Here is a 12,809-nt window from a genome sequence, read left to right as displayed (position 1 = left end):
ATTTTCCACAACAGGTGTAAGGGTATTGAAAAATTTTCCAATCATTTGAGAAGGGAGAGAAGGGGTGGGTTTACGAAATTGTATTGCACACTGCTCTGATCAATGCTTCTTCTCTTTTTGCCCACAATTTAAGCAAGTAGATGTGCAGAAGAAATGGAAGGTTTCAGCTTTCAGTTAAAAGAAGAAGAAGAAAATGGCAAAGAGAGAAAGTTGTTTTTCCAGATTTCTTTTCATGTTTAATTTAGTTTGAGTTCATTTATTTGAAACAGACTGGGCCAATGTCCATACCAAATTCTTGGTCAGCACCACCAATATCCAAAAGTGCAATGTCAAGGATGGGCAGGCGAGATGGCTTATTTGTTCTGTATTCAATGACTGTCTTCCCCCATTCATTTGTCTTCCTCTGTTTAAAAGAGAAGAAAAGTGATACATAAAGCAGTGCCATTTCTAAACCTTGTAACATCTGAGGCTTACAGTGCCATTCTGATAATGTGTGTCCCAGATTGAAAGGTTCATTTTTTTGAAAGAACAGTGTAAAGGGCATCTTTAGGAAGATAGCTTCCCAACCAACCTAATGGTTCATTCCTTAAATATTTCAACACCCATTTGTCCTGATTTACTCCAAAGGTATCCTTTTCTGGTTAAGTGTACCTGGTGAAAATTGGGTGCTACAACAGTATTGCTATTAGTGAATTAATTTTTTTTCAATTATGGAGAAAGCATGAAGAAATAGTTAAATATAAGCCATAATGAAAAGTGGAAGAAATACCTTTGGGAATAAATTATAGCTTAAGCCCTTTCAATGTCAATAATTTTAATTTAGGAGCATATATTTTTATTTACGAGCTCATTTTAAAGAAAAACAACTAATCATGGACATGGTGTGTGCAAAAAGGTTATTTCAGAGGTCAAGTCTGACAAACACATGTTAGCTTTACTGCTGAAATGGAAAGAAATATATTTATGAATAAAACTGAGTAAGGAAGTATTTTATTCACTTGTTAAGTGTTAAACAAGAGCCTGCACCTCCAACCACCTTCCAAAATAAATGTTCTCCCCATATTTCATCCCCCCCAATATTTAACTCATACTTACAGAGCAGCCGTCTACAAGAACAGTGTATGTGAACCTGCTGTTGCCTTCAGCAGAAAGTTCGACATCATTGGAGCCCTGCAGAATGAGAGACTTTTTAAGACTGCCAGTCTCCTCATCCATGTATGCAACACTGTTCTTGCAGTGGTAGGTGATGTTCTGAGAAGCATGGTTGGCCAGCAGGCGCATGAAGGCGAGTTGGGTAGCCATTTCCTTAGCGGTCACTCCTCCTTCATGGTATTCAATCTGCAGGACACAAGATGAGAATTGCAGGTAAGTGAAGGGCTAAGGAACTAGGATCAGACACTAAGGACCAAATAAAACAAAGACAAAGCACCTCCATGCTATATTTAGGGGCTGGTATACCAAACCCAAACAGATAGAAACTCTGCAAACTCATTGCTCTTAAGTCAGAAATAGATCCGAGCCTTCAAACAAGGTTTCCAAGGCTGTAAATAAAAAAGAGAGGAGACTGCCCATCTTTCTCCCTCAAAAGACACTGGTAGATTTGAATTGACAGAGAGGCAGGGCCTTTGGGTTAGCAATGCAACTCCCTCTGGAGTAGGCCATAAGTGATACTAAGCTCAGAATTGAACTTCAGGAAAATGAGATTTTGTGAGGAAATGCAATTCACTCATCATGGATGCCTCAGTTACCTAGACTGGACCCACAATTATGAGGCTGAGCCAAGGTCATAACCCCCCCCAAACAAACCCTGAAGCAGTCTTCAGTTAAATATTTATATATATATATATTTCTTCTTTAGAATAAGAGAACAAAGAAATAGAGTTTCTGATTCATTAAGTTTTTGACTATTCAATTAGGTTGATGAGAAGGATTGATCAAAAAATGTACAAAAACTTCACACTAAAGAATGTGTGTATGTGTGTGCATATGTGTATGTGTATGTGTGTGTGTGTATGTGTTTGTAACCTCGGCGGCTCCTTCAAATGGCATGAGCTGGTTTCTCCAATAACAATCAATTAAAATCTGAATGATCATTTTGAATGACCTGGATATATTAAATCACTGTATTTTAATATGAATCCACAACATATTCAGAATGTGAGAAGTGAGCAAGTTTTGGATAATAAGCTCATGTTTGACAAATAATTTTAACTCAGGTATGTAAAAATGAAAAAGATCTAACAAAATATTGCTTAGAAGGAGGAGGGATGTTTGTAAGACTTCATACCTGGACACCACCGTTAATATTTTCTCCATACCAGATGTGCTTCTTGACATTGGAGTTCCTGTACCAGTTCCTGGCAGGAATGATTTCAGGATTAGCCCGGATGCAGGTTTCACCAGTAGAGAAATCACAGTATACTTTGATAGCATCCATATTGCATCCTTGGTTAGGATCAATCCAGTAGTAGCCTTTTAAGAAAACAAAACTCAAATAATAAACACTCCCACTGAGCAGAGGGCAAGTTCTAATACATACTACTAAAAGACTGACTCTAATAATAAATACTGTTTTTGCTGCATTGGAATATTGTCCACCTCTACATTAAAAGGAAAAGGGTGGCCATTTTCAAAATTTGCTATTGTCTTATCTCCTCTCTTCCTGGAAAAATCAAATCAGGGTGCATATTTCCAGGGAAGGGGCAAAAATATATATTCAGAGAAGCCTGACAACGGTTGTTGGTTGAGAAAAGATAGTGACGCTTCGTTAATTGTGTATGATTCTTTCATGATACAATTTTTTTTTACAAATACATTTTTATTCTAAAAGATTTTTTCAACAGGAACAGATTTTGATAAAACAATGACAAAGTAATCATTTCACCCGAGAAATATGAGCAAAGTTTTTTAAAAAAACCCCAGGGAACAATAAATGCTGGTGAGTGTGTGGCGAGACTAGAACTAGGAATATGAGCCGCATATTTCTCTAATATGAGTAGGAATTTAAAATGTTGCAACTACTATGAAAAAGAGTCTGGCATTTCATTAAAAAGTTGGAAATAAAAACATATTTGATCCAGCAATCCCACTATTTGCTCTCTATCCCAAGGAAGTAAGAGATGTTATACAAATAGGTAACATGGATACTACACAAATAGACACATTTATAGCATTATTTACAGTAAGAAATAAAAACCAACTCAAGAGTCCATCATTGGATAAATGGCTAAAGGAACATTCACATAATATGGCATTAGGCAATGCTGAAGAATGAAAAAGAATTCTTGCAACATTGCAGAACATGGATGATGCTATAAAGAACTGTGCTGAGTGGCCTAAATCTGCCACAAAAGGAAAATAAGGACTGAAGACCAGTACTATAAAAAGAGAAAGAAAGGTTTACACACAGAATAATTCTTGGATAGTTATCAGGGATGATAATGGAGTGAAAAGGGAGAAAAAAAATTAACAGATAAATTTGGTGAAGAGAAAGGCAATATGCAGTTAATTAATTACACTAATAAATTTTAGTTAATGGTATAAAATAAAATGTGTATGTTGTTGTTGTTAATTGACAAGCACGACTCATATTGACCCTATGACCAAAAGACCTGAAGCCTTTCTATAACTATTGTTTCTCAAAGTTCACAGACTTTTCAGAGGCATGGGGTTTAGGAAGTGGATGCCACTCCTGCTTCCAAAAAATATGTATAGATGATAGAATTAAAAGTCAGTGTGATCTGTAAACATTCACACAAATGAAACAGCCACACAGGAGCTGACTATGAAAAGCCCACACTGTAAGGATAGGCAGCCTGGCCTGGGCATCCTAACCTACCGTTGCTCCACTCGGGGTGGCTGAGTCTCAAGTCACGGCAAGTGCGAGCTGGGTTCTTCTTAGAACCTTCAGGAGTAAGAAGGGTCTCAATCTGGTTGTTGAGGGATTTCAAGGTGGCATCAACCTCATAATCCTTGGGCCTGAGAGAAGGTGGTGAGCGAGGCTGGTCAGCTCTGTAGAAGTCTCCATCGTAACCGAAGTCATAACCACCTCCACTTACACCGGGAGGTCCAGGAGGACCAGGGGGACCAGCGGGACCCTGAAGTGATGAAAGCAAGAAAGGAGAGGGTTTTACTTCTCAGCATGAGAGACATCAGTGATGGCAAACTTTCAACTGAGCTTTATCTAAAAGTGTGCCCTAATAAGTACAAGCAAGAAAGTATTTCATGTGAATAAGTAATTTGCTCCAAAGGCACACTTGCAGATATTGGCGTAAAAGGCCTCTTACAATTTTTACGCACTTTAGAAAATACAAGGAAGTTAGAATGTCTTACTATGCTTCTATAGTTGTCTAATTTTAGTCTAAAGAAATAATTTCTCAGATGAAAGTGGTCTTTTATTATTTCTCAGGTAAATACTTACACTAGGACCTTGGCTACCCTGGGACCCACGGACGCCAGCAGGTCCAACTGGACCAGGATGTCCATTGCGACCATCTTTGCCAGCAGGACCGGAGGGACCAGCAGGACCCTAAGGAAGAATGACAACAAGCCTGAGTGAGCCAGTCAACACATCCACATGGGAGCCATGGCCAGTCACAACCTTCTTCTGAGAAAGAAACCCTCTCCTAGAGGGACTTACCCTGGGACCAGCAGGACCCACTGTACCAGGAGAACCTTGATCACCGTGATGACCCTTTAAAGAGAGAACAGGAAAATCACATTTTCAGAACATGTGTCAATACATGGACTTATTTTTTTTCCAATTGAATAATGAAACTTTCGTTTCAGTGGACTCTGGATTGAGAAAATTGAAAATGTAAAGTGGGGCTCTTTTCTCCCATTATATCTATTATAGTCAATTATTTTTTTCCTACAGGCTATTTCAGCAGCACAGTATTAGTCATTCTTCTAATTATATTTATTTAAAGTGGGGTTGAAGGACATCATCTCCAGGAGATTTTAATATATGTACAGCTCCATCTCCTTAACCCTCACCTTTTTTGTGATGGGATGAAACAGCGTATTCTCTGAGAGATGAAATTAGTCAGAGAATGGAAAACGGATATGATGTATGATATTTACAAACAATAAGAAGGCAAGTTTAGGAGGAAGCATTCTGAGTTGAAGGCTGTTACGACTAGTACACAAGCTGGATAGCTGTATTTTACTTACAGCAAGACCAGGAAGGCCCTGCAATCCATTGTGTCCCTTAAGGCCAGGAAGACCTCGGGGGCCCTTGTCACCAGGCTCTCCCTTATCACCTCGAGGACCTAGGGGACCCTATAAAGAAAGAGAAGGGCCAATAAGTCATTTATTTATTTGTTTCTTTGAAATACACTCACTATTCCATAGATGCCATTTGCAAATGGAACTCAAGAGAGCTTTTAGAAAGAAGGAAAGCCATGGGGATGCTATGCCCAACTCTCAGCCTCTCCCCTTCATCTGTTCTAGCTGAGCTGCCTGCAAAGCTGTTTGTGATTATTTAATGCAACTAAACAGAAATGACAAAATACCTCAGTCTTTTTGTGACAACTGTCAGCACGGGCTACATCTATGTATTGTTTCTTTTAATAACGGGAAGTCAGAACCTCTCCTTTCTCTATCTTATTTTGCAAAGAAATCTTCACCATGTACGTACACTTGGACCTCTTGGACCAACAGCACCGGCAGGACCAACAGAACCAGCAGGGCCCTGTAAATTTTAAGAGGAAAACACAAATCATCCACCAAGTCCCATAATCCCATCCTCGTACACTCTAAGTCCCCAGGTGACCAGGAGCTGCAGGAAGCAGTAGCCATGATCACACCACAAAGGAGTGGGGATTTACAAACTTACAGGTTCCCCACGGTTTCCATGTTTGCCAGAGGGACCCACGGAGCCTTGAGGACCAGGAGCACCTGCAGTGCCAACGGGACCTGCATTGCCAGGGTAACCACGCTCTCCCTGCCAAAAGCGGGATGAAGGTTAGCCTGGATTGTGCCTGTACTTTTGTAATTTTTAAACAGAGATGAAAAATGTTTACTTACCTTGTGTCCGGGAAGACCATCACGGCCTGGGGGACCATCACTGCCTGGGTTGCCCTGTGAAGATCCCACATATATGAAGGTATTTACCAGGATCTGCTGCCCACCAGCCCCTCTGTTTTGGCCACCTTGCCTTCATCATGCACCCTGTTCAACAGTGAACTTCCTTTCTGATAGTTTTAAACTGGGAACAAGACACCTGTTAAGCTAGACATTTTGAAGAGGTGTTGTTTTCAGTATTCTGAGATAGTCTTGAAATGTTCTGATAAAAGGCCCATGCCCTAGATCAAGTCAGTTTTCCCCTTTTTAAATAGTAGGAGTGGGCAGTGCATGAGACATTATGCAAAAACAGGATTCTCTAGCACGGAGACAGAGAGCCTCAGGACATACGGTTACACACAGATGAAGTACTGCTCATGCTTTGCTTTCCAGACCAAAGGTTGGACTCACATCACGACCAGCTTCACCAGGAGCACCATTGACACCAGGGTTACCAACAGCACCAGGGGGACCTCGGGCACCAGGAGGGCCAGCTATGCCAAGAGGACCAGGTTCACCCTATAGAAACAGAGAAGATAGAACAGCATTTTTCTCCTGAGTGCTAAACTTATCCTCCAAAACCAATCCTAGCCGAGAGAGTCCAGTTTAAAGAAAGAACGTGAATGCAATGTGAGCTGGCCACAGAATGAAAAGAAGTGTCATCATTAATGATCCCCACTCCAGGCACTTAGATGGTCAGCCTTGTGCAATTATAGAATATTGGTCTGCATAGTGTAAGCCTAGTTTTTCTTAATATCTCAAATGAAACGAATTCATAAAGCTGATAGAGTTTATGGTGAAGAGGTGATTTCTAGGAGCTTCCATGTATCAGGTTTAACGGAATGATTCAGAGATTCCCGAGTTTCTTTCTACAGGATAAATGATGCTGGCATTTCATAGGAGTAAATGCAATTAGAGTGTATTCCATTCTTAAGCATGTGAGAAGAAATAAATTATCCTGCATAATGTTAAGCTGTGTTGTTATAGAGAGTGTCTAAGTAAGGTAGTATTAAAGCTTCTTAGAGGAGTGACATGTGATCTGTATAATGAAAATGTAATGAATTAAAAAAAAAACCCCTTAAGTGAAGGTATTCAGTGATCGATCTGTCACTATTGAAGTGGCAGCTTTTAACATCTTTTATTATGTTAATGAGACTCAGAATGGTGTCAAATACTCACCACAGCGCCTGCCACACCTGGGAGACCACGTTCTCCTCGAGAGCCTGGAAGACCCAGAATACCAGGAGGACCAAGAAGACCCTGAGGACCTGGAGTGCCAGGAGGTCCCTGAACAAGAAGAAAACATTGATGATGAGAAAGCATTAATGATAGGACTCTAGGTAATTACAAAAATTGACATGAGGATGGTGACACTGAGCTATTCTTAATGTAGGAATAATCCAGCAGCTCCTTAATTAGAATATATTCTTGGATATATTTCTCTAGGGATGACAAGGAACTTACTCCTTAGTATGTATGTATATATATATTTATTTATTTATTATTATTTTTTTTTACCTAGTTCTTCCTTGATGCAAATGCTACAAAACTGAAAACTACGTGATTGAAGCTAAGGAATCAGTTGGGGTGGTGGAACAGAAATTTTATAGTATCTCTTTTGGCTGAGTTGGAGTTAATTTGACAACATGCAACAATAACAATATTTCTTTACCAACCAGGTCTAATAAAGCTAAGTTCCAAGCTAGCGATGATACTGGCTAATGGCTGTTAAAAGGAATTGTCAGCTTAAATGGATGAGTTTACAACAGAATGGCCACACCACCAGGATTCTTATGGCAACAGGATTCTGTTCTAACTCTAGTTACAGTATACAGCGTAAGTTGTCAAGAGTAACTTTTTTTTAAAATAAAACAGTGAGTCCCCTCATTTACTGCCATACTCATCAAACACCTTTTGATCATTTGCTCAAAATATTCCATCTCAGTACCTCCTGAATATATTTCTGGGCTCGAGTGAGCTCTACTTGGGGAACTCAACAAAACACACTGCCTGATGATTTGGTTAAGGGCTTTATTTTACTTGAACACAAAGTATTAGTAAAGAGGAGGATGAAATCACTTACAGCAGAACCGGGCTCTCCAGAGGGACCCTTCTCACCAGCAAAGCCTGGAGGGCCAGATGCACCTGTTTCTCCAGTTCGGCCGACTGGACCTTGGTCTCCACGAGGACCACGGAGACCTTCTTTACCAGCAGGACCAGTGGGACCAGGAGGGCCAGTAATACCCTGTGAGAAAATGTACAAGATTATTTACTGTCTATTAGCCATTATGGATCTGGTGGAGTTTCTAGATTTAAGATGCAAATAGTTTGATGCGACAAAATATTAATTGAAGAAATGTTTAGATTTTCCTAAAATTGTTAGTTATGAACCTTTTCCCTTATCCTGAAGCTGTAAGAAGCAAATGATTGAGACAGAGTTTGCAGCAAATTTTTTTGAGATAAAGCAGTGCCCTACTGTTGGCACCCTGGCATACTAGAATCAAAACTATATAGAGTTATAAGGGTTGTAAATGAATGGGATTTAAGGTTTTAGAAGATTGTGGCCCAATTTTTTTAAGAAAGTCAGTAATACTGTTTTGCTCATAAGTAAGGTATCACATAGGCTCTCAAACAAGTTTTAATTAAATGCCTACGGACACTGAAGATTTCTTTGGTGTACCCATAAAAAGGTTCTAAGAAATCAACATCATTGCTATTTTCTTTTCCTGAAATCTTAACTGGAAGACTTAATCCTTGGTAATTAATTAAATTTTATTGAGTCTTGACAGGAGGGTCTGAATCAGAATTAAATTAGAGACCAAACCACTTTTAAGTTCAGCAACAATCATACTTTAGCAGTAGAGGGAAAATGTTGACCAAAAAGGGGAATTAGATATAGAAATTATCTGATGTATGATTAAAACTATTTTGCTTTTTCAAACTTTTAAAAAAGAGCCTATGTCCTTGCAAAGGACCTGTTATCACATGAAGAAAAGCCTCTTATATTGATATTGTAAAATATAACTGTGATGGTTTTGTCTTAAGGTTTCAAGAAATAGGAAGTTCAGGCCAGGAAAGTAACAACAAGTATTAGTAACATGTTCCTATCAAGAGTTTGTTACCAATTTTACATCAGATGCTAGGTTTTTGGCTAGAGTGAATGGAGACACAGGTTCAAAGTGGTTTACTTACAGAAGGTCCAGGAGGACCCGTCCGTCCAGCAGCACCAGGGAAACCAGTAACACCCTAAGAACCAAGAACATAGCACAGTCAGCGCCAATTTCAGGGTTTGAATAAGCTGGTTATTTCTCTTTGGAGAAACTCTTCATATATAGGACTAGGAATGTTGGCAGCATAGGAAATAGGGGATTGTTTAACCAGAAACTGAAAATTCTTAACATCTTCCTGACCAGCAAGCTATTTTACTGTTGCAATGTCCTTAATCTGATTGTCCATTTTGAAAGCTAATATATTATTGGGTGGTTATAAGGGCAAGAACATGACACTCAGCTGTCGAGGACCTCTCTAGAGTTCTGAAGAGCAATGATGTCAGTCTAGAGAATAAGGCAAACCTGATCCAGGCCGTGGCCTTCATATTTACTTGCTACACATCAGAGAGCAGGAAAAAGACTTAAGATGATAGAAGAAGAATTGATGCTTTTGAGTTGTAGTGCTGGAGAAGAGTACCGAACTCCCATGGACTGAAAAGAGAACTAACCTAACAGTCATGTCTTGGGGAGGGTGAAACCAAGATACTCCTAGGAGGCAAAAATTTCGAGGTTCTGCTTACATACTTTGGCCATGTTGCCAGTCCTTGGAGAAGGATATCATGTTTGGAAGGGTGGAGGGACAGAGCAGGAGAGGAAGACCCTGGATAAGATAGATTGACACAGTAACTGGGGTAATGAGGATAGGTGTGTCAGAGACAGTGAGACTGGCTCAGGAAAGAACAGAGTTCAGAGTTTTCAAGCATAGGGTTGATATGAATTGTAGTTGACTCAGTGGCACATAACAGCAACAACAACAACAATGACAACATCATCCTTAAATATTTAGTGTGAATATATGTGTGTGTATATACACATCATATGATATATACCCACATTCACATATTAAAAATTATACATAGATACACACATTCATATATGTTAAAGACTATCTTAACTACTTGGCTTGGTGCTAAGGGAATGGATACTTTTTATGGCATACAAAGACCTAGAGGATCCCAGTGATAGAGAAGACCCCTACTGATACAACAATTAAGCAGTAGAGTGCTGACAGGAAGGAGGTTTAGACCTAGCAACTTCTCAGAGGGAGAAAGATATGGCAATCTGCTCCTCTAAAGATTACAGCCCGAGGAATCCTATGGGGCCAGTCAACTGACTCAATAGAAGAGGATTTGGTGTGGTATTTTATAATGAGAGAAGAACTCAGAAAAGTTCAATCCAGTGAAGTGTGTGTCAGAAAAGTTCAATCCAGTGAAGTGTGTGGCGCTACAAGGTCAGTATGAGAGCACTGGGCATCCAAGTAAAGGATCAACAAAAGCAAAGATGTCACCAAAGAGTAAGTATTTCATAGTTTGACAGCCTGGGTTTACCTTGGCTATTATCTCAAAGTAAGTGGCAGCAATGTGTTTTGAAGTCAAGCCCAGCTGGGATAAATGAACACCCCTTGTACCTACATTTAAATTTAGTATCAGAGTTGTTCTGAGGAGAATGAATCTGAATTTTAAGGGTCTCCTTATCATTGTCCAAATGTACCAAAAATTTCAAAACTTGTTGCCTCTGATGGATTTTGGAGAACTAAAAGGGTTAAAAGTCTGCTCTAAATACTTACAGGGGGACCGCCATCACCACGACCTCCAGCAGGACCAGGGGGACCATTTGGACCCTAAATGGAAACAAAACCGACAGAGTCAAACCTTAAACCAAAACTTTTTAACACATGCTACATTGTTCTTAAAAAAGGCCATTTCCCATTAGAAACAATAAGTGTATCCAGACATTAAAAATCTGTGCCACACAAAGTAGTGTCAGCTTCCTGACAGAGTTCCTTAAGAATGAAAATGAGATAACACCTATTAAGTTTACATTAACTGTAAAGCAGTGTGTAAAGCAGTTATTTTTTGTTTTGTTGTTGTCATTTTATTTTGTCTCCTACATTCTTTGGCACAGCAGACATCTGACTGATGGATGATGAATTTTAAGATCCCAGGTAACTATAAGCTGTGTTGATCTCCAGTGAATTCTACTTACAGCTGGACCTGCAGCTCCAACGGGACCAGTGGGGCCAACAGGACCATTTTCACCTTTAGGACCTTTAGTTCCTCTCTCTCCTTTAGCACCAGGTTGACCAGCAGCACCCTGTTGGAAAGGCACAGTTTTATGCCTAGTATTATGATTTACTCTACTCCTCAAGTGAAGGTGTTTCCAGATTAGCCTTTATTCCGTGATACTCACAGCAGGACCAGCAAACCCATTGGGGCCAGCAGCACCAACTTCACCACGTTCACCCTGGGTGAGAGAAGCAATTGAAAAACATCTCAGCAATGCTTACTGGTGTCTAAGAGAAGAAAGGCATGAACACTGAAAATGACCCATGTTTCTACTTACAGGGCTACCTCGGGGGCCAGCAGGACCGGCAGGACCAGCAGCACCAGGTTCACCCTATCAAGGGACCAAAAAAGAGTTCGCTAAAGTGTCCCAGATGCTTAGAGAGGTAGAAGGGAAAGAAAATAACTGAGCTATTGTCAGAGTTTGCAGTTGCTTCAGAAAAGGAGACTAATGCGCACCTCACAGTGTAAAATGTCTTACTCTTCTTGATGTTTTATGTATTTTTGGAGTTGAAGTAGTACTGCTGTGTACTTGCAAAAATGCTATAAATCACTGCTCACAATAACAGCAGGAGGACATTTTAATTTTTAGGTGGACACAGAGCTGATCTATTTGCTGCAATCTTTTCAATACACTAAATAAGGCCTATTTGGAGTGGACTGTTCGATATGAAATGGCACACTATGTATTTTATGGATTTTTTTTTCTTTTAACAATTGGAGGCCATGAAAATCTCAATGCATCAGGATATAGTTAATGGGCAACAGGAAAAGTCTTTAAAACAAATGACAGTGATTAAAGTATAGATCAGATAAGTGACATACCTACAGGGGAAAAAAAAACACCCTTTAAACATGCAGCATTTGTTTCTTGCTGCCCATCATAATAGCCAGGTATTAAAATAAATTGGCTTTGTATGGAGCCATAAAAAGGAATTGCTGGAGTTCTTTGGAATTAGGGGAGGCAGGAAATTTCAGATGTGGCTATTGGCCCAGAGAGCTGCAATTTGATGACAGTGAGTGCTTACCCGGTCCCCAGTGGCTCCAGCAGGTCCAGGGGCACCTACAGCACCAGGAGCACCCTAGTACCAAGAACAAAACATGTCTTACTAATGATACCCCCATATTACCACCACTCCCCTCCCTTGCTAAACACTTCCACTGTACACTCTAGGTAAGATATGAATGGATAGTTGAAATTTAGCTCTAATTATCAAGAGTAGCCTGTGTTGAGGCGGTGAGGTCATGCTCTTCAGAGGGAGGACTGCCATAAGAAATTATCAGGATTAGTTTGGATTGGAGTGACTCAGTTAGGGAGATGAGGAAAAAAGGACCAACCAATTTGTCTACTACCTAGAAGAGCCATTTAGGTGTGGTTACTTCAAATGGAATTACCTGTAATATCTACACTAGT

The 12,809-nt window shown here is 39.9% G+C and overlaps 1 protein-coding gene across 1 annotated transcript in view; it reads right to left on the bottom strand.

Annotated features, from left to right (window-relative positions):
- Positions 1–256: 256 nt before the first annotated feature.
- The window catches only part of LOC102850881 (collagen alpha-2(I) chain-like), a 37,603-nt gene continuing 25,050 nt past the window's right edge, over positions 257–12,809 (bottom strand). The window contains exons 32-50 of the mRNA XM_006891475.1: positions 12,424–12,477; positions 11,676–11,729; positions 11,523–11,576; positions 11,319–11,426; positions 10,900–10,953; positions 9,256–9,309; positions 8,147–8,308; positions 7,243–7,350; positions 6,475–6,582; positions 6,028–6,081; positions 5,837–5,944; positions 5,639–5,692; positions 5,173–5,280; positions 4,640–4,693; positions 4,421–4,528; positions 3,839–4,097; positions 2,288–2,472; positions 1,096–1,338; positions 257–403 (exon numbers count right to left, since the gene is read on the bottom strand). Of these exons, the coding sequence (XP_006891537.1) occupies positions 257–403; positions 1,096–1,338; positions 2,288–2,472; positions 3,839–4,097; positions 4,421–4,528; positions 4,640–4,693; positions 5,173–5,280; positions 5,639–5,692; positions 5,837–5,944; positions 6,028–6,081; positions 6,475–6,582; positions 7,243–7,350; positions 8,147–8,308; positions 9,256–9,309; positions 10,900–10,953; positions 11,319–11,426; positions 11,523–11,576; positions 11,676–11,729; positions 12,424–12,477 (2,076 nt within the window). The remainder of the gene's footprint in view (positions 404–1,095; positions 1,339–2,287; positions 2,473–3,838; positions 4,098–4,420; positions 4,529–4,639; positions 4,694–5,172; positions 5,281–5,638; positions 5,693–5,836; positions 5,945–6,027; positions 6,082–6,474; positions 6,583–7,242; positions 7,351–8,146; positions 8,309–9,255; positions 9,310–10,899; positions 10,954–11,318; positions 11,427–11,522; positions 11,577–11,675; positions 11,730–12,423; positions 12,478–12,809) is intronic.

This window comes from Elephantulus edwardii, unplaced genomic scaffold (assembly GCF_000299155.1).
Source record: "Elephantulus edwardii isolate Elephantulus edwardi_28Jun2011 unplaced genomic scaffold, EleEdw1.0 scaffold00098, whole genome shotgun sequence".
Classification (NCBI taxonomy): Eukaryota; Metazoa; Chordata; class Mammalia; order Macroscelidea; family Macroscelididae; genus Elephantulus; species Elephantulus edwardii.
Note: the sequence above shows the minus strand (reverse complement) of the source record. Positions and strands in the feature narration are given on the sequence as shown.